The 20,908-nt window shown below is 42.7% G+C and overlaps 2 protein-coding genes across 3 annotated transcripts in view; one reads left to right on the forward strand and one right to left on the reverse strand.

Annotated features, from left to right (window-relative positions):
• The first annotated feature begins 9,966 nt into the window (after positions 1–9,966).
• Positions 9,967–10,586, forward strand: Mpc1l (mitochondrial pyruvate carrier 1 like). The gene is given in 2 exon segments (XM_013348295.2): positions 9,967–10,322; positions 10,325–10,586. Coding segments are annotated over 2 exon segments (519 nt in total). The 5' UTR covers positions 9,967–10,010; the 3' UTR covers positions 10,532–10,586.
• A 1,142-nt stretch (positions 10,587–11,728) lies between these two features.
• The window catches only part of C10HXorf38 (chromosome 10 CXorf38 homolog), a 21,892-nt gene continuing 12,712 nt past the window's right edge, over positions 11,729–20,908 (reverse strand). The window contains exons 5-6 of one of the 2 annotated variants that reach the window (XM_013348276.2): positions 16,271–16,433; positions 11,729–14,497 (exon numbers count right to left, since the gene is read on the reverse strand). In XM_013348276.2, coding sequence (XP_013203730.1) covers positions 16,272–16,433 — 162 coding nt within the window. In that variant the 3' untranslated portion in view covers positions 11,729–14,497; position 16,271. The remainder of the gene's footprint in view (positions 14,498–16,270; positions 16,434–20,908) is intronic. The other variant, XM_005352857.3, reaches the window with a different exon arrangement.

Here is a 20,908-nt window from a genome sequence, read left to right on the forward strand (position 1 = left end):
AAAAAAAAAAAAAAAATCCAAAAGGCTAGAGAGCTGGCTCAGCAACTAGTGTTGCTTGCTACTCGCTACTCTTTCAGAGGGTTTGGTTCTCAGCACCCACATCATGTAGCTTACGATTGCAACTTCAATCTCAGGTTTGCACACACACATACATCATGAACCATACATGCACATAAAAATAAATTGTGGGGAAAAAAAATAAATTGTGGGTCTAGAGATGGCCCAGTAGTTAAAAATGTTTGCTGCCCTTCGAAAAGACCTGAATTCAGTTCTTGCACTCATATTGGGTGGTTCTGGCTGCTCTTCCAGACGACTCAGGTTCAACTCTGGACACATCCATAGCGGCTCATAATGCTCTATAAAACCAGTCCCAGTACCTCTGCTGGCCTGCTCTGCCCTTTAATTTAAAAAAAAATTGAAATTACCAAGCTAAGAATAGAAATGAACAACAAAAAAAAAAAAAAAGGAAGGGTCAGATGGGAAGAAATGCATGAGATTTGAACTCAGGAAAGAACCTAGCAAACGGCCACCTCAGAAATAAGTATATTACCAGCCATTCACAGAAGAGAGTCTAATGAAATGGAAGAAAGAACGTTGAATAGAGTGGGAAATCAGAAAAGTAAAAAGGGTAAGAGGAAAATGCGGTGGAAGCGGGAACTGCGCAAAATCACCAACCTGTGTATAGTTGAAGTCCCTGAGGAGGAATAGCAGGGGAGAGCTCATTTCCAAAGACTAATTCAAGAAAACTTTCTAGAAATAAGAGAATTACAACTTAAATGGACCTTTCAGGGACTTGGCGAACTGACCTATATCAATTAACTGCAAGACATATTTTGATAAAAATTTACACTTCTTCATTTTATTATGCTTCTTCGCTTTATTTATTACTATGAGGGGGGCAACTTTAGGGAGTAGCTTCTCTGCTTTCACCCCATGAGGTCCTGGGATCTAACTCAAGTTGTCAGGCTTGCATGGCAAGTTCATTTACGTCCCCAAATTTATCCTTTAAGGACAAACTTCTGGCAAGGGGCAAGAGGATGTGGCTTGGTGACAGGTGATCTCTTTTAGCATGGGGGAGGCCAGTTTCATCCCTAGCACATACACACAAATCCAGACAAAAGGTCACGTTATAGATTGGAAGAGTAGAAAAAGGCAAGTCAAGAATTCTCGAACTAGCCTGGCTGTCTTGTACATAATAAAACAATTCCAACTGAAATTTCTTTTTGAGATGTATTTATTTTTATTTTCTAGATATGAGTGTTTTGCCTAAATGTATGTCTATGTACCATATGCAGTACCCACAGAAGCCAGAAGAGGGCGTGGGATTTCCCCCTTGAAACTGAAGTTACAGGTAATTGGGAGCTGCCATGTGGATGCTAGGAATTAAATGGGTCCTCTGCAGGAGCAGCAAGTGATCTAAACCACTGAGCCACCTCTCCAGCTCCATCCAAAACAGTCTTAAAATGAAAAGACATCAGATGGGAGTGGGAATAGGGCTCAGAGTACTTCCTCAGTATATTCAAGACCCCAGGTTTGAGCCACAAGACTGCAAATAAATAAATAAATTGTAATCCTTCTGCATGGGAAAAAAAATCTCTAAAAATCAGGATTCTATATTCCCACACCATTTCTTTGAAGAATTGCTTGCATGCATTATTAAGACAAAGAAGCATGCTAGAAACTCAAGCAGCATTTCTGTATCACAGCTTTAAAGAATTCTTGAACAGAACAGCTGCCTTTGAATTAAGGTTTTATCCTTCTTCAGAATGACTTTATCTTGGTGAATTCAATCACAGTGACCCTATGCCCAAATAAAGGCTACACTAGAGTACCCTCAACATACCTTTTTGAGGTACATGAAACCCACAAATGCATGAATATATGTCCATTTTTCTCCAGGATGTTTTTATGTGGAAGACTCTAAAACTTTGGACTATAAAAACAGTTGAATGCTGTAAACAGAAGTTAAGGGGCCATTCTTGCATTAGTTAATGTGTTAAAGAAAACCCAGAGGAGACACCAAAATATCACATTAAGGAATTTTTAAAAGCAACTTCCCCTTGATGTGCTTAAACCAAGAGTGAGCCCAATTTTGGATTTTCTACCTCTCCCTGTCATTTGTCTGTAGTTGGTGGTTACTGGCCTGTCTATAGTCTGTCTGTTCTGTATGTCTGGTCTGTGTGGCCCAGTTGCCTGTCTGATTTGTCTGTGTGTTGTGCCTTTGTGTTGTTGAGCTTGCGTGTATCTTTAACAAAGGGTTTTGTTCTGTATTTAATGAAGAACACAGAATCCATGCTCTGGGAAAGGAATGAGAGCTTCTGTACAGAAATCTTTAACAGTTTCACAATGGAAGGCATCACTTTACTGACCCCACCTAATCCAGAATAACAGGCAAAACCACATAGATGTAACAACGTATATCCATGTGTTGCTTCCAAAATTTACTATGGGTATTTGTTTTGTTGAAGGTTGCTTTCAGCAGACGAGTACAACATACAAGCACATGCAGAGCTAGTATTCTGGGTCAGGGGCATGGAAGAATACATAACATAAGATGAAAGCTATGTGCTCAGCTTAAGCTATCAAAGCTGATTGCATGGGAAGTCCAAGACATAGTCAGGTTGCTCGGTCACATTGTTCTTAGATTACACGTAAACAGACTGAAAACAGAGCAGGACAGCATGTTAAGGGCACAGTCCTAAAAGATCTTGAGGCATATTATTTTTTTAAAAAATATTTATTTATTATGTATACAATATCTTGTCTACATGTATGCCTGCAGGCCAGAAGAGGGCACCAGACCTCATTGCAGATGGCTGTGAGCCACCATGTGGTTGCTGGGAATTGAACTCAGGACCTTTGGAAGAGCAGGCAATGCTCTTAACCACTGAGCCATCTCTCCAGCCCCTAGCACACGCTTTTAATCCCAGCACTCAGGAGGCAAAAACAGGTAGATCTCTGTGAGTTTGAGGCAACCCTGGTCTGGTCTACAGAGCAAGTTCCAGGACAGGTTCCAAAGCTACACAATAAACACACACACACACACACACACACACACACACACACACACACACACACACACACATACAACAAAGAGCCAGGATATTTTTCCTTTGGTTTTTCAAGACAGCTCCTAAGGAATTTTGCTCTGGAGGACCACCAAGTCCTAGCTTCGACATTTTGAATGCCCAGAAAGAGTCAGAAAGCTCTGTGCCTTTTTATTTCCTTTTGAGATAAGGTATAACTATATAGCTGGCTTCAAACGTACAATCCTCCTGTCTTAGACTCCTGAGTATATCAGTGGGTCCTCCGGAGCAAAAGTCCAGATTTCCCTGGGTCTTCCGGTAGGAGCTGTGATCAACTGTGCTGATAATACAAGAGCCAAAGATTTGTATATTGTCTCAGTGAAGGGAATCAATGGACGACTGAACAGACTTCCTGCTGCTGGTGTGGGCGACACGGTGATGGCCATAGTTAACAAAGGCAAACCAGAACTAAGAAAAAGCTTCCTCCATCTTGTCTCTGCTGCAGCCATCTTAGGTCTGACCCAGAGTTGACCCCCCTCACTTAGACTACCCTATGAAAAGTCCCTCAAAAATCGTCCAACTCTGTTCCAGAAACTTAAGGTCAAGATGTTCCAGCTAACTGCTGCTTTTTGCATCTGTTAAACTGCTTGCTTGCCCTACTTTCCCTGGCAGCCGCCAACTAGGATGTGGTTTTTGCCTTTAAAGCTACCTGCAGAAAGCAGTTGGGGCTGCTCTGGGAGAACTGCTTCTCACTGGCTAGTTTAATAAAGACTTTCAGATCTGGATGTTGATCTTGCTGAGTGGTCCTTGGGCTTTTGCCCCACAACAGTGTTGGGATTATAGGTTTTAGACTTCCTTTCCCTTTGTCTCCCCGCACCTGGTGTGTGTGTGTGTGTGTGTGTGTGTGTGTGTGTGTGTGTGTATTTGTGTAGGTAGGGACACACATACATGTATGCATGTGGAGGGCAGAGGACATGTGGGTGTTATTCTTGAAGGGGCATCTACCTATTTTATTGAGATGGGGTCTCTCACTGGCCTGGAGGTCTTCAAGTAGACAAAACCTAGGGATCTGCCCATCTCCCCCCACCCAGCAATGGAATTACAAATATGTGACACCATGCTTGGTTTTTAAAAAATACTTCATTTTTAATGATGTATATGCTATATGCATACTTGTCCATGTGCACCTGAGTGCAGATTCCCATAGAGGCTACCCTGGAGCTGGAGTTATAAGGCAATTGTGAGCTGTCTGATGTGGGTGCCAGGAGTTGAATACCAGTCCTCTTCAAGAGGACTTTTTCCTTCCTTCCTTCCTTCCTTCCTTCCTTCCTTCCTTCCTTCCTTCCTTCCTTCCTTCCTTCCTTCCTTTCCTTCCTCCCTCCCTCCCTCCCTTCCTTCTCTTTTGAGACAATGATTCTCTACATAGCCCTGGCTGTCCTGGGACTCACTCTGTTAAACAGGCTGGTCTTAAACTCATAGAGTTCCTCCTGCCTCTGGCTCCTCAGTACTGGGATTAGGGGTGTGTACCACCACACCAGCTGGAGAACATGTTCTTAAACGCTGAGTGTGTACTTAGCAGTGCACACTTGGCTTTTGATGTGGGTTCTGGAGCTCTTGCTCAGGTCCCTATGCTTCCAAGGCAAGTACTTTATTAACTGGGCTATTTTCCCAGCCCAGTTAATTAAATATTCTATGAACTCATAGAATATTTGTTTGTTTTTATATCCCAATCAATGTTTCTCTCCTCTCCTCTCCTCTCAGTCCCTCCCCCCATCCACTACTCCTCCTGTTTCTCTTCAGATACAGACAGGTCTCCTATGGATATCAGCCAACCATGGTATATCAAGTTGCAGTAGGACTAGGCACCTCCTCTTCTATTATGGCTGGACAAGGCAATCTGGTAGAAGGGTCCCAAAAGCAGGTGACAGAGTCAGAGACAGCCCCTGCTTCCACTGTTAGGAGTCCCACAAGAAGATCAAGTTCCATCACTGTAACATATGTGCAGAGGGCCTAGGTCAGTCCCATGCAGGCTCTCTGGTTGTTCATCCATTCAGGTTCTGTAAGCTCCTATGAGCCCTGGATAGTTGGTTCTATGGATTTTCTTGTGGTGCCCTTGACCCCATGGCTGCTACAATTCTTCCTCCCGCCTCCTCCACAGGATTCCCAGAGTTCCACCTAATGTTTGGCTGTGGGTCTGCTCCCATCAGTTCCCGGATGAAGCCTCTCAGATGACAGTTGGGCACCAATCTGTAGTATAGAAGAATATCATTAGGAGTCATTTCGTTGATTTTTCTTTTTAATTTGCCAGTTGTGTTTGGTTCTTTCCTAGGTCTCTGGGCTCTCCCACCTCTCGGTCCTGGCTCTCAGGGGTGACTCCCTCTCATGCTGTGGGTCTCAAGCTGGGCCAGTCATTGGTTGTCACCCACAATTTCTGTGCCAACTTTACCCCAGTACATTCTGTAGGCAGGACAAACTGTAGGTCAAAGGTTCCCTCCACTGGAAGCCTTGCCTGGTTACAGGAGCTGGCCAGTTCAGGCTCCATATCCCGCTTTGCTAGAGGTCTTAGCTAGGGTCACCCTCATAGATTCCTGGGAGTTTCCACTGCCCTAGGTGTCTAGCCACTCCCTAAGATGCCCTCCAGGTACCAGCTGTCTCTCCTACTCTCTCCCTCCATCTTTCCCCACCTGATCCCTCCTGTTCCCATTACATAGTGTATTTTTTAAATAAAGAGTCTTAGGGCTGAGCATTTGCCTAGCAAGTGCAAGCCTTTGGTTCCATCCCCAGTACCCATGAAAACTTTTTTAAAGTCAAAATTCTGTTCATATGTATCTTCCTGAGATGTAAAATAGTTGGTCATCTTCACGGGGGAAAGTTAAGCTTTTATTTCTGATGCAAAGAGTAGTTGTTAGGAGTGAGCACTATTACCTCTACAACAGTGAATATGCCACCCCAAAATGTGCCACTCAGCCATAGGGGTTCCTTCCTAAAGGCACCCAGCAGATTCATTTCTTCAGAAAAACAGACGAACTTCCTCATAGAAACATGCCCTCTGCATAGCAAGAGAAACAATTTTCAGTGGAGAGAATTCTGCACACACAGATCTCCCACTGACTGACTTTCTACAATTGCCTCTCTTTGTCCAACCTAATACAAAAGACCATCAGTCCTGCCACCTCCTCGGTTATGTAAATCTCTTACAAGTTCGTATGCTTTTCTCCTGTTACTCTCTTGTAGCAACTTAAGTCTTAGGTCCAGCTGGGAGCCTATTTGGTGAGCAATAAACATGCCCCTCCCCTGCAATAGGACCCTCCAAAGTGGGCCCTGAACAGAAAGGAAGTGAAGGAAAAGTGCAGCATCTGCTGGGCTCACAGTTGACCTGACGGCCAGGGGGCTGTGGGCCCGTGCAAAAGGCAAAGGCAATATATGCATGATATTGAGAGGAGGCAGTGGTTCCACAGAGGCGGAGCACAACTGATCTTTTGCCATTTATACTGAGGGACCCCGGCTAGGAGACCATACAAGGGGGCACTGGACAGCTGGGGCAGACTGAGACACAACACACCAAACCACCATCGTCATCCTATGCTCCTGACGGGGGTGAGAGGAGCATCCCACCTTTGGCCGCTGTACACACCTGAGAGAAACAGTAAAGAATGAGAGATTCGAATAAGGGCCACAGATGGCTGGAAAATTGCTTTTAGCACTGACTGAAAATAGCAGAGCCGATATAACGGCCTATTGTTTTATTCATTCAGCCTCATGAGGCACAATGCTATTTATTCCCTTTGGTAGAAATGATGAGCGAATATTCCAAGGAATTCAGCATGGAAGATGGCAAAAAAAATCTTGAATGTCCCATTTTTATAAAGACACAAATTCAGAAACAGTTCCATGTTTTAAAAACAAACCCCCCCAAAAAAACAGAACAAAACAAAACAAAACAAAGCAAAACCCTTGACCAGCATTCCAGGGCAAATTTAGTGAAATACATTTCTAATAGTGAAATACATTTCTGATGTTTAATGTCTGAAATTAGGAGAGGAAAACTCTTAGAAAGTGAAATGTCATTATAATGCTTGATTCTAGGAAGACTCATCAAGAGATGGGAGCACTCAAGGGTTAAATATTTAATGAGGAGACATTTACAATGTCTCAAAGTATCTTCCCACAAATTACTTATTAATTGCAAAGGGGGAACCCCTGACTTTCCAGGGGAGAAAGCTGGCAACCAAAACCTTAACATCATAAAGAGCCAGAGACGGTGTGCTTCCTAATACAATGCCCTGGAGGTACAACATCTCTTCTATTGTGTGCCTGCCAAAAATGAACACCCTCAAGATAGCTGTCATAGTCAGTTTGAGATGCTATAATGAAATTCCTTAGCCTGGGTAATTTTTAAATAACAGAAATATATTCCTCGCAGTTCTGGAAGCCAGGAGGTCTAAAATTTAAGCATTTGGAGAATTCAGCATTTGGCGAGGTTTCTCTGCTTCTAAGAATTCCCCATGAGCCAAGCCTCTGGCAGGCCTGTGAGCAATTTTGATTAGGTTAGCGGAAGTGGAAGGACCCACCCTCAACACGGGCAGCACTTTCCAGTGGCCCAGACAGAAAGAGGTCGGAGGGAAAAATCTTTGGCGTTTTGCCTGCTCGCCTTTGCTGTTGAGTGCTGCTGCCGACAGTACCGCCACCCTGCCACCATCCGCCAGTGATAGCAGAGCCTAGTTTCTTCAGCCTTCTGACGTGAACTGAAGACCAGAAACCCAGGGTATGCTCCAGGCCAGACTGGAGCTGTTTAGTCGTCTAGCTTCCTGCATGGAGCAGCTACCGGGTTCCTAGACTCTCTCCTGTGTGAACACAGCCACTGCTGGACTATCCAGACTATACTGAAAAGTTTCTGTGTCCCAATAAATCTCACTGCCAATGCAATAATCAAAAACAGACCAAATCAAACTGAATTAGAGAAAGTCCAGGTTTAATGGATACCATTTCTCCTGTGTGGCCTTCCAGTCTCCCGGAGAGGAGCAGGGGAAGAAAGACTGGAAAATCATGAGTTTGTTCTCTGGGGAGGCAGTTTAAATACACTGTGGGAGTAGTCTGGAGCATCTCTGGGGAGGGGTCAATGTTTGGCTGGCTCTCTTGGAGGTGGACTCTGGACTGAGGCAACTCCCAGACTCTTTGGATATATGGATACCAGGGGCTGAGGTGAAGCTTCCACCCAAACATCCCAGACTCTTTGGGTATAGGGGTGCCGGCCCCAAGTCTGGCTACTTCCTGCAGGCATGGGACAACGTGGGAGTGGGGAGAGTTGGGAGTTGGTGGGTTCATACTCAGCGGGAGGTGTGACTAGAGAAACATCTGGTTAACTGCCATCTTGGAGACCCCAGGCATCTGTTCCTTGAGGGAGATGAGAAGGCAGGAGGCTAGGAGAAAAGATATATTGTTATTATCGGCCCTATGAATGGGGCTAGCCACGGGAAGTCATTAACTGCCAGAAAGAGTGGGACAGAGAGGTGCCCTGGCTGTACAGAGAATAAGTGAGACGAGAGCAGATTTGCCCTTTAAAACCAGATTTTAGTTGTTGGGTAGGTGTCCATTTGAGCCAGGAGAGGTGGCACTAATGCTGAAGTTCCAGGAGCTAGTGTAGGTTCTGGCATTATCTAGAAGGCCCTCTGTAAGCTCGTCTTGGCCCAGACAGCAGGAGTGGCCTGCAAAATATGCTTGAAAATGGGCGGAATTAAAATAGAATCTGGAGATTGTTTTTATCAGAGCAGATTTCTTGATACAGCAGGACTTTTTTTTTTTAAGAAACCTGCAGGTATCTGTAAGACAACTGGAACAGATTTACGCCTTGGTGTCATAGCAAAAAGCTATGGCTTTAGGTTAAAAGGGATGAACATTTTAGAAGACAATTAAAGGAAATTGGAAACTCTGAGATACACCTAAAACCTGTTAATCCTGGACTATGAAGCCTATATTGTTTTACAGGAAACTTAGCAAATAAAGTGATGAACTACCAGTACCCTAAGTCATCAAACGCCCTCAGACAGATCTGGGAGGGATAAATAAAGGAGCAGAAGTAGCTTTTTTAGCTACCCAGACAATCCCAAGTCTCTCCATAGTTTTTGGCAAACACCAGTAATTGCCTTTAACTGCTGAGCCCAGGAGGCCTGGCGGCTTTTCCTGTGCGGGTTGGGTTCAGTCTACCTGTCTTGGCAGGGTGAGATGATTGATCCCCTGGTGTAGTGTCCAGGAAGCTGAAGAGGTAAAAGGCAGTTTTCTGCTGTGTGGATGGCTTTGCCATATTCAAAGGCAAGCCTCTAAGCAGAAGGTCTTCTGCAACCATGCATCTATAGGAGCTAGCATGTCTCTCTGTCATAAGATCTTTTGTTAAATCCCATACTCTCAGATCTGTATAGGCACTTGAGAATCAGGGTACCATTACCTGCTAGGTATATATAAATTAAGACATGTAAGTTAAATTTAGACATATAGCTTACCCAATCAGTTATAGCTTATCAGTGTCATTGAAGGCAAGAAGATTAGCCAGCACCCGTGGGTACTCTTACCAAAGATGGCGCTAAGGTTTTTACTTTGACCTCAACCAAAAGGGCAGCTATCCACGTTTGTATTTTTTCCAGAGCTGTTGTAATCTGGAGTTATAATAATGTAGATCACCAGGCTATTGATCACCTATAATTCCCAGCCTTCTGGAAAAACAGGTTATATGTCCTTCCCTTTTAAAGAACAATGAATTGCCATGGAGTTATAGGCCAGAGGAAACAAGTAACAGTCTCTTCTAGACAGTTGGGGAGAGTGGGCTGGGTAGCTCGTAGAGACCTCAGTGCCCTGTCTGTGTGGGTTCAGGTATGGGAAGAAGGACAAGCTACAGGCAGCCAGGTCCTTCCAGGCCAATAGACCTGCATCAGCTGAGCATGGCAGCAGTGTGTGAGCAGCACGTGGACCCTGTGGGACCCTGCGTACTTTATGGCAGAGGCACGAAATATGCTGCTGGCTGTTGCTTCATCGGGGTCAGCAACGAGGTCGGCATTCGGTACTCAATTGTTGGCTGGCAGCTTGACCGTCGTTGGCATTCCTGCGTCTGAAGCGACCATGGCAGGTGTGGCAGCACTAGTGTGGAAAACTCGAGAATATGTGAAGACCAAGGAGTTCCGGGATTACATAACTAACACCCACTTCTGGGGTCCTGTGGCCAACTGGGGCCTTCCAATGGTTGCCTTCAGGGACATGAAGGCGCCACCCGCTATTGTCAGTGGCCGCATGACAACAGCCCTCATGGCTTCTACTCCATGGCTTTCATGTGCTTTGCCTACTGGGTCCAGCCTCGAAATTATCTGCTGATGGCCCGCCATTTCACCAACGTGGTGGTGCACAGCATGCAGGCCAGCTGGTACCTGGGGGGTCAAGGCCAGCAACCCCCCAGCCAAAGCTTGATGACTGGGGGTGGGGGTAGCCTGACCCAGTTTGATGACTGGGGGTGGGGGTAGCCTGACCCAGTTTGCTGACTGGGGTGGGGGTAGCCTGACCCAGTTTGCTGTGTGCAAGCACTAGATTCTATTCCTCCAAAAGAAAGGCCAAGGAGAGCAGTGGTGGCGCACGCCTTTAATCTCAGCACCCGGGAGGCAGAGGCAGGCGGATCTCTGTGAGTTCGAGACCAGCCTGGTCTACAAGAGCTAGTTCCAGGACAGGCTCCAAAGCCACAGAGAAACCTTGTCTAGAAAAACAAAAACAAAAACAAAAAAAAGAAAAAAGAAAAGAAAAAAGAAAAAGGAAAGCTTTCGTTTAGACTCTAAAACAGTGTAAACCTGATTTAAACCTGCAGTTTTGTTAATTAAAAAAAAAAGCATCAAATTGATCTTGATTGTTGCCTGTTTTGTGAAATGGAAGGGAAAAAGTTTCCCAGGTAATCAGGGTTAGACAAGGGAGGAAGACAGGAGGAAAACAAAATCATCTACTCATAGCTTTGCTAAAACCAAACCAAACCAAACCTCTCTGGGTTAGCAGGCTTTTGGGTGCCCTGGGCAAACAAGGGTGATGGTATCACAGATGACTTATTAAAATTTGGTAGTGGCAAATCCCTAACGCCAAAGAGGAGGACACTATTTTTGTAGAGGAAACCATTCAGAAGTAGGTTTTAATAAATGTAGTGAAATTCCAGCTTAGATTTTGAAATACAAGAGTCTAGTATCTCTTGGTGGCCTAGAACAATTATCTAAGCTGCTATGAAGATGATTGTCAGAATGGTGGCTATCAGTCTAGAGTTTTAGGTAAGCACTCAGAAATCCTTTCCATTTATCTTTTAAAATAGAAAATCACAGCAGTTTACAAATTGATTAGGCCTACCCTGGGAATTGGAAACTAGCTAGGGATGGGGGGCGAGTGTCACTGGTCAGCTACAGTGTGCTCAGAGTACCCTCTAGAATTCACTGGGTGCCAACGATTTCTTAAGCCAGAGAGCTTGGAAAGATGGAAAATGAGGTTGGGGGTGAGATTTTACCACAGAGGCAGGCTGGCTGTCTTCTGGAATTCAATCCACAACTTGCCCTGCTCAGGATTCTGCTGAATATAGGAGGCCTAGGAGGTTTCTGGGAGACCCAATACACATGTTCAGAAGTGCTGAACCTGCTTCTGACAAAGTCTCCAAATGCAAAGGAATTAGAAACACTTCTGCCAGGTTCTGACACCATCAGCTCTTGGCTAAGACAGGAAAAGTTCATCTCACGCAGCATCCAAGCATTAGTCTTGTTTGTAGGAAGTCACTTTCACATTCTAAATATGAGGGTGAAGGGTAGGGAATAAATTACAGGACAGCCGACAATTATCTGTCGCTGTTCAACTGACTGCCCCATAATTTAACAGTTTAAAATAAGACTGTCTCACAGTTTTTGTGGTCTCTGAAGCATAGCCTGCGGCTGGAATATCTATTTCCAGGTTCATGATTGTTTGCCGTCTTTCGTTCCTTGTCCTCCTGTAGACATCTCCAAAAGACACAGCACGGCTTCCCCCACAGTGGTGTTTGCAAAGGACGGATGATGGAGTCTTACTGTTATAGTTTACACATGCAGTGATGCATCATCACTTCTGCTATGTTCACAAACCAACCCTGGTTAACTGTGGAATACAGAAGGTAAGGATAGTGAGGGGTCACCTTTGGAGGCTGGCCTGCCACACAGGTTCTGAAATAAAAACGACCCTGCTTTTCTGAAAGTCAGTATAAAGTAATAGAGACCTACCTTAGAAAGACCTGTCACAAAGGGCTCAGTTTATAGAGTTCTAAGGTCATCACTAATGTGCATATAATAGAACATGGGGTTGAGAAGTTTCTGGAAATTAAAAGACACTGTCAAGTGAAGGCTTTTCCAAGTAGGTAAATTTCTAATTACCCTGGCAAAGGAAAGGAGGTAATCTCTGCTGATCATTTTCTAAAGTCAGAGGCCAAATGCCTAGAGAAGTGATCGAAAAGACTGCAACTCTCCTCTCTAATTTGATGCAGCACTCAGCTCATTTACCTAATTTCTAACATGTCCACCTAGGACAGCTGGCCCTTTAGCACCTAGGATACTAGTGTTTAAAGTCATGTTAAGTAACCAGTATGTCAATAAAAACAAACTCTTCACAGTATTAGAGTAGCAATCATTTCTAATTTCTAACATGCCCACCTAGGACAGCTGGCCCTTTAGCACTAGGATACTAGTGTTTAAAGTCATGTTAAGTAACCAGTATGTCAATAAAAACAAACTCTTCACAGTATTAGAGTAGCAATCATTTCACAATCCTCTCGGGCATAATCCTCCCACCCTTAGGAATATAAAACCATCCTCAGCGCTCTCCCACTGCTCTCAGAAGCCAGCAACCCCCTCTGATTTAGCAGAGCTAGTTTTCCATTAGTACGGGTGGCCCACCCCTTAAGTCATTTCCTAGAATTCAGATGTTTTTACAGAGTTTAATATGTCACATTTTCTTCAGGTTCTATGAACTTCCTACTAAAGAAAAAGGTTTAAACTAAGGACCCACGTTATCTGTGCAACTATAATGACTTAGTCATTTTTCTCTACAAGTTCTTTTCAAAACTATTGACCACCCGTGTCCCTGGGAGAGGCTGAGGGCAAAGTGTACTTTTGGATGGAGACAGGTATTTCACAGGGAGATGACGGCAGCCAAGACAGAAGGCAATGTTTTTCCTGGGCTTCTTGCCCTGGTGCTAGGATTTGGAAGCACCCTTGGAGGTGGAGACATAAAAAGGAGGCTACAACAAATTACATGGAATCTAACACCGAAGGCTTGCAATAAGATATGTTACTCATGTGTCTTGTTTCAAAATTAACAACTGTAGTAAGAAGTTTCAAAATACATAAGTACATATTTATTATAAAAAGAATATACAAAATACAAAAGCTAAATTTCTTCTGACTACTCTGCAGCTCCAAATCCTCTCATAGACGTAACACAGCAGACAGACTTTCCAGACCTCAGTTATTATACAGACAGCACTGTAGCATGCTAGGTGCTATTAAAAACTTTGCTTTTCTATTTATTTGCTTTTGGCAGTGGAGCGGGGATCTAATTCAAGGCAACATGTATGCTGGGCAAGAAAGTGCCCTACCACTGAGTTCCATCCCACCCTCTCAGCTGTTTTTTGACTTTAGATGTTTTATAGGCAATTCACATTATTGTAAGGTAACATGGGATTATTCTACCTGTTATGTGGCATAGTACACAGTACAGATGTTCTATGCCTTATTTGGTAGGTCCTCTCTACTAGTGGTTGGGTATCAATGCTGTGGTGAACATCAATTGTTTTCTGAACAATACCTTTGGTTTGTCAGAGTGGAAGATAAAAGCAGTAAGATATGACTTCACCATTTTTTATATTTTTATCTACTTCAATGTCTGGCACAGGGTTGACTCTTGATAACTGTGTGTTGGATTGATAAGGACAAACTGACTAGACACGGGTGTAGAATGAAAAGTTCAGCTCTTAAACTTTCTACACTTAGAAACCAGGTCTTCGTGGGTTAGTGAATCAAGATTTCATGTTTTGTACCCCAGACTAGAAGGGAGGAGATATTTCATTAGTTTGTTTTTTTGCTTTGGCAAAGTTGCAAAATAAGTACAAAATCTTGTTTTACTCTTGAAGTCTTCCCAAGTAACTTGAGAAGGGAGAACAAATGAAGGAAGAAAGAAAACATAAGACTGAAAATCAAATAGCGACCAGGAAATGAAATAACCAAGCTGCAGGCACATTTACGTTCATTTGGGTTCTACATTCAAAATATATGCCGAATACAGTCTCTCTCTCCACCCACTCTCTGCAGAATCAATCTTGGGAGGCAGCTGATCAGGTAAAGGAGCGAAATCATCTTTGCTGAGCCTTGGCATGGAGCATTTCTTGTAGGCAGTTTTGGGAATACAGTAAAGTCCAAAGGTGACCGAAGCAGTCTAATGCCATTGACCTTGGAAATGAGCAGACGGAAGGAAAAGTGGAAGTTAATTTGACTCCCACAGAATACTGCATACATTCTCATACAAGGCTTCTGCACAGTTCGAGAATAGGACAAAGAGGGAAAAAAGGAATAGAGCTGTGAATTTATGAATGTATTAAAAGAGAATGACTTGTTTGAGTATTTGAAAGAATGATGAAATTTCTAATTTTACAGAATAAGAGCCAGCTTAGCTAAGAGTATAAGTAGCATTTCCACCAATAGTCACAGCACACGATGTCTAGGCCCTGCACTTGGCACAGGGGACAAAACTACTTAAGAGTAGTTTGGGAAGTTTGCTTTGTCTTTTGGGGAAAGGAAGCTGAGGACTGACTCAAGGGCCTGACATGGTAAATACATGTCCCACAATCGTACTACACCTCCATTTCTTTACGATTTGTTTTATTTTGAGATAGGGTCTCAGTAAGCTGCCCTAGCTGGCCTAGGACTTCGGATCCCCCCACTGCAGCCTTCCAAGTAGCTGACATCATAGGCACCATCTCATGTCACTGGAGTTTACTTCTCATCTATGCCCACTCCATAGCAAACTGACATCTACTAATCTTTTCCAGATGTCCTTTCTGGGACAGTAGCCTAGTCCCTCTGCTGTAGGCTCAGTCAAGCTATTTTCTAGCCTGCCACTGAGCAGCCTGGCAACCCTCTGGCTACTCAAGTCCAGAAGCAACAGTTCTATACTTAGGGGAAATGGTAGAAAATGGCTACTTTCCTCTTGCCTTTTATCAGAAGCAAAAATAAACTAAAATTTTTCTGTTTGGACACTATATTACAGCTCACATTTTGGCACCGACAGAGGAAAACTTCCAGACAAAGGCAACAAGAGTACAGTACACTTCTGCTAGGGCGCAGAACACCCCCTCACAGAGACCTAGTCATTACCATGTAAAAAGGTTCAGAACCAGAAAAAGAAACAGCACAAAGTTCCTGGGTGAAAGCAAAAAACAACACAAGACTAGTATTTTTGACTGCATACAACACACAACTCCAAGGTGATGAATATGGGGGAAAAATATCTGAAGCATCACGGGAAAAGCCAAGACAAACAAAAAACAAAAAAACCCTGTGCTTTGGGAATGTTTCTCTGTGCAGAGGAGGATGCCTGACCAGGAAGTCAGACTGGCTTTCACATTATGCCTGCATTTTGTCAAAGGACAATATAAAATAAAAGAGAATTATTTCCATTTTTATTATTTGGCAGAAAAACAATAACAAACTGATTATGTTACCAGCTTTCTTATGGAAACTAGCCAAGCACAATTAATGCCACAGTAAAAGCTGGGCACCTTGGTATCATTTGAAGGCAGAGTAGTTTTTGACCATGTCACATAAGAGCAGACCTTGACTTCAGGTCTGCAGAGTTGAGGCTTCACAGGCATATGTGAATCGTTAATAAGAGAATAAACTCTTGGTCCACTGTCCTTTCCTTGGTAAAGTTTCTACGTTTGTCCGTTTCAAGAAGGGGGTCTCACTATGTAGTCTTGGCTGGCCTGGAACTCGATAGATAATGTAGTAGAAAAGAATGGCCTTGAACTCACAGAAATCCACCTGTCTCTGCCTCCCGGATGCTGAGATTAATGGTGTGAACCACCATACCTAACCTTCATTTGGAAGAGTAAGGGGCACAAGGAAAGCAAATGAGACTGTTGGTTCAATATGGCTTCACATACAAAAACACACAAAGGGATGAGGCTATTGTGTCCCTCTTTAATGTCCTGAACCTAAACTTACCTCAAGCCTTCCTTTCAGGTGTCTGACTCTCAGTATCCTTTGAAATTTGTTTTTGATGCTGTAGATGGAAACTGTCTAGCTTCTGCATGTCTTCTGTAAGGCCATTTCTGAGGTCTGTGTTGTTTTTCAAAAACTTTTTCACCGCATCCAGTCGATTTGAGACCTGCAAGAGGAAAGTGTACAAGTGCCATTCTGTGCTATTCAACAGATGAACGTGGAGGTTGCCTCACAAGGCTGGAGCTGGAGCTCAGCATCAGGAGCATGCCCCTGAACAAACAACCTGTTCCTGTCTATATGTTTACCAGAAGACAGAAACACCAGCTACTGGCACCCATCCATACATAGGTTAAGTCTTCAAATCAAAAACAAATTCTTTTTTATTGCTTTATAAATAAGACCATTCAAAATTTCCCAAAAACAAATTCTTTTTTTAAAATTTATTTATTATGTATACAACATTCTGCCTCGATGTATGCCAGCACGCCAGAGCAGGGCACCAGATCTCATTACAGATGGTTGTGAGCCACCATGTGGTTGCTGGGAACTGAACTCAGGACCTCTGGAAGAGCAGCCAGTGCTCTTAACCTCTGAGCCATCTCTCCAGCCCATCAAAAACAAATTCTTTAAAACAAGGCAAACTCATGTCATGTGTGGTAGCTCAAACTTTTGTCCCAGCACAGGAAAGGCAGAAGCAGGTCAATCTCTGTGAATTTAAGTCCAGCCTGCTCTACATAGTGAGTTGCATGCTAGCCAGAGATGCATGTCTCAAAAGACAAGACAAGACAAAAAATAGAAACAAAACTACACTCAGACAGGCGTGGTATACCTGTTTGAAGTCAGCATGTGGAGGGCTGAGGCAGGAAGATCACTACAAGTTTCAGGTCTGTATCGATATGTAAATAAAGACAAACAAAACAAGTACCTTTCACTCAAACTAAGCATATTCCAGTATAGCTAATTCTAAGACTACATAGGGGGTGTTTGCTTATTACCTCAATTTTTTTTTGCTTCAAAACTCAAGTTTAAAGTGTTTATCTTACATTTTTGAGATTTTTTTGCTTATACAAGTATTTCTAGTAGAAGATACATCTATAAAACAGTATTAAATGTACAGACACAAAATTTTAAGTCAATAGGGTATATAAGGTTAAAAAGTCAATACTCTTAAATCTTTCCTTAGTTATCCCATTTTCTCCTTTACAGGTGACGATATAGTCATCTCATTTCTTTTTCTTTTTTTTGAGACAAGGTTTCTCTGTGCAACAGCCCTGACTGTACTGGAACTTGTTTTGTAGACCAGGCTGGCCTCAAACTCACAGACATACCCCTGCCTCTGTCTCCTGAGTGCTGGGATTACAGAAGTGTGCCACCTCTGCTGGTGCCATTTTATTTCTTCTGGAGACATGTCATGTGCTCGTGTGTATGTATTTTTTTAAATATGGAATGTTTCACAAATCTGCATAAAATCTTCACATCTGTATCACCCCAATTTTAGTATGTGTGCTAGTAGTGAAACCTCGTCTCAAAACAAACAAGAAAGTCTGGGCTCCATCCTCAGTACTGTAACAGTTTACAGTGTGTTTAAAAAAATATACATAAGCTTGGAAGAGAAAAGAAAAATTATAGAGAAAGTCCTTAAAAAAAGAAATAGAGTTGCAAGGTATAATGGTGCACGCCTTTAATCCCAGCACTCGATAGGCGGAAGCAGGCAGATCTGTTAGTTTGAGGCCAACCTGGTCTACAGAGTGAGATCCAGGACACCCAAAGATAAGCAAAAACCCCGTGTCATAAAAAACAAAAATTTAAAAAAGAAACAGTTTTTTAAAAATGCAACAAAAAGACAGAAAATACACAGACAATCTGGATACTGTATGTTATTGTGTTGTCTTTAAATTGTTTGACTGCTGAGGAAGAAGCAACAGCTGCTAAAAGACATTTGATTATAAATACTGTTGGATTAATCCAACATATATATTTTGAAAAATGCATTGACTTCAAAAATTTATTTTACTTTGGAGAAGAAGTATTGCTTTTGTTTCCACTGGTAATGAAAGGCTGTGTATTTATTCTGGATTAAGAAAAATAAGGTTTGATTGAGGAAGATTACCTGAAAAATCTCCAATGGGAACAGATAGCCCAGTTCTACATCCAGAACAGTTTCAAGACTGCTGGCTGAGATGATCCAGCCTCACAGAATACTACAGTCAGGACTTGACCATAACCCTACATTTTTTTTAGGTTCTCATAAGATTATCAGCACCCCCAATCAGCAGGAAGAAGCAGCCTAGAAATCTATGCCCACATTCTCAAAAAATGGATTATGGATGTGTGTCTTTGTTTAGTATGTTAGTTACAAATTATTATGGATAATGGTCAGAAAAAAAGCTGAAGAAAGGAGATTAGATTCAGGGTCTTGTTTTGAAAGGAAAAAAAGTGGAAATGCTGTGAGATAATGTTCTTGTTCACTGTAAAGATTTGTCACTCATATTAGTTTAATGCAATGGTGATTGGCCAGTAGCCAGGCAAAAAGCATAGGTGCAACAAACAGACTAAAAGAATTCTGTGAAGAGGAAAGGCAAAGTCAGTCAACAGTCAGGCGGAGAGAAAGAAGATGCCTTACTTGAGAAAAGGCACCAAGTCACGTGACTAAACAGAGATATGAATAATGGGTTAATTTAAGATGTAAGAGCTAGTTAATAATAAGCCTGAGCTAATACACCAAACAATTTATAATTAATAAAAGCCTCTCTATGTTTTTTTGGGACTGAATGGCTACAGAACTTGGGCAGTACAGAAACTTCTGTCTATACCATTGAACAAAAAGGCATAAAAATTCATATTTATCTTTTCTACAGAGAGACCTAGTGCCCCTTTCCCAACTCAAATGGGAAGGAGAACTAGAAATGTACAGTGACCAATACCTCTGAAGCAGCAGACATGAAGGGCTACACATTTCCAACACTTACGATCTGCTAATCTAAAAATCTCTTTACCTTATAAAAATCAGTAGTGTTACCCTACTGATTTCAGGGACTAAAGTCCAAACAGCTTGGTGTGGCACAGAAAATCTTTCAAGACAGTCCCACCTTACAGCCACACTCCTCCATAATCATACTACTGCCCAGCCCAAACTATCCTTTCATACTTCTTTTTTTTAAAAATTTATTTATTTATTATGTATACAATATTCTGTTGTGTGTCTGCCTGCAGGCCAGAAGAGAACATCAGATCTCATTTCAGATGGTTGTGAGCCACCATGTGGTTGCTGGGAATTGAACTCAGGACCTTTGGAAGAGCAGGCAATGCTCTTAACCACTGAGCCATCTCTCCAGCCCCTCCTTTCATACTTCTGCTAAGAACATCCTTCTTCCCAGGCCAACTACTGACCTCACCTCTTACTAAATCCTTGAGTTGTAGCTCAATAGTAACTTCCCCCCCCCTTTTTGGGGGGGTATCCCCTGAGAACTGATAACCCATCAAGCATCCTGACCTGAGTTCTGTTTTAACCTTTATGCCACGATTCCACTTTGGGGCACTTACTAAGTTATCAAATTTGTGCTAAATGAAAATACCCGTTAAAATATATGATCAGGCTGGCAGGTTGTGGCATGCCTTTAATCCCAGCAGTCAGGAGGCAGAGGGAGGCAGATCTCAGTGAATTTGAGGCCAGCCTGGTCTACAGTGCTAGTTTTAGGACAGTCAGGGCTGTTACATGGAGAAACCCTGTCTCGAAAAACAAGAAACCAAAACAAATGTTAAAAAAGTAAAAATAAAAAATATGATCAGAGGACAAGTAGTGGTAATGTACATGTTTAATCCCAGTACTCTGGAGGAGGAAGAAAGTGGATATCTAATTCAAGGATAGCCTGGTCTACAGAGTGAGTTCCAAGACACCCAGGGCTGTTACACAAAGAAACCCTGTTTTGAAAACCAAACCAAATCAAACCAAATAAAACAATAAAACAAAAATATGGTCAGTAAACCGAGAATATATACTTCTAGAAATCACCTGACTTGCCCATCAAAATCCCAGCAAAATTCTTCAATGACCTTGAAAGAACGGGTACTCAACTTCATTTGGAAAAGCAAAGAAAACCCAGGATAGTCAAAACAATACTGGGCAATAAAAGAACTTCTGGAGGCATCACAATCCCTGACTTCAAACTCTACTACAGAGCCACAGTACTGAAAACAGCCTGATACTGGCATAAGAACAAACAGGAGGATCAATGGAACCAAACAGAAGACACGGATCCACACACCTTCTTCAAACACCTGATCTTTGATAAAGAAACAAAAATTATCAAATGGAAAAAAGAAAGCATATTTAACAAGTAGTACTGGCATAACTGGATATCAACATGTAGAAGAATGAAAATAGACCCATATCCATCACCATGCACAAAACTCAAGTCCAAATGGATCAAAGACCTCAACATAAAGCCAGCCACATTGAACCCCATAGAAGAGAAAGTGGGAAGTACACTTGAACACATTGGCACAGGGAACCACTTCCTAAATAGAACCCCAGCAGCACAGACACTGAGAGAAACAATTAATAAATGGGACCTCCCGAAACTGAAAAGCTTCTGTAAAGCAAAGGACATGGTCAACAAGACAAAACGACAGCCTATAGAA

Source organism: Microtus ochrogaster, chromosome 10, assembly GCF_000317375.1.
Source record: "Microtus ochrogaster isolate Prairie Vole_2 chromosome 10, MicOch1.0, whole genome shotgun sequence".
NCBI classification, from domain to species: domain Eukaryota; kingdom Metazoa; phylum Chordata; class Mammalia; order Rodentia; family Cricetidae; genus Microtus; species Microtus ochrogaster.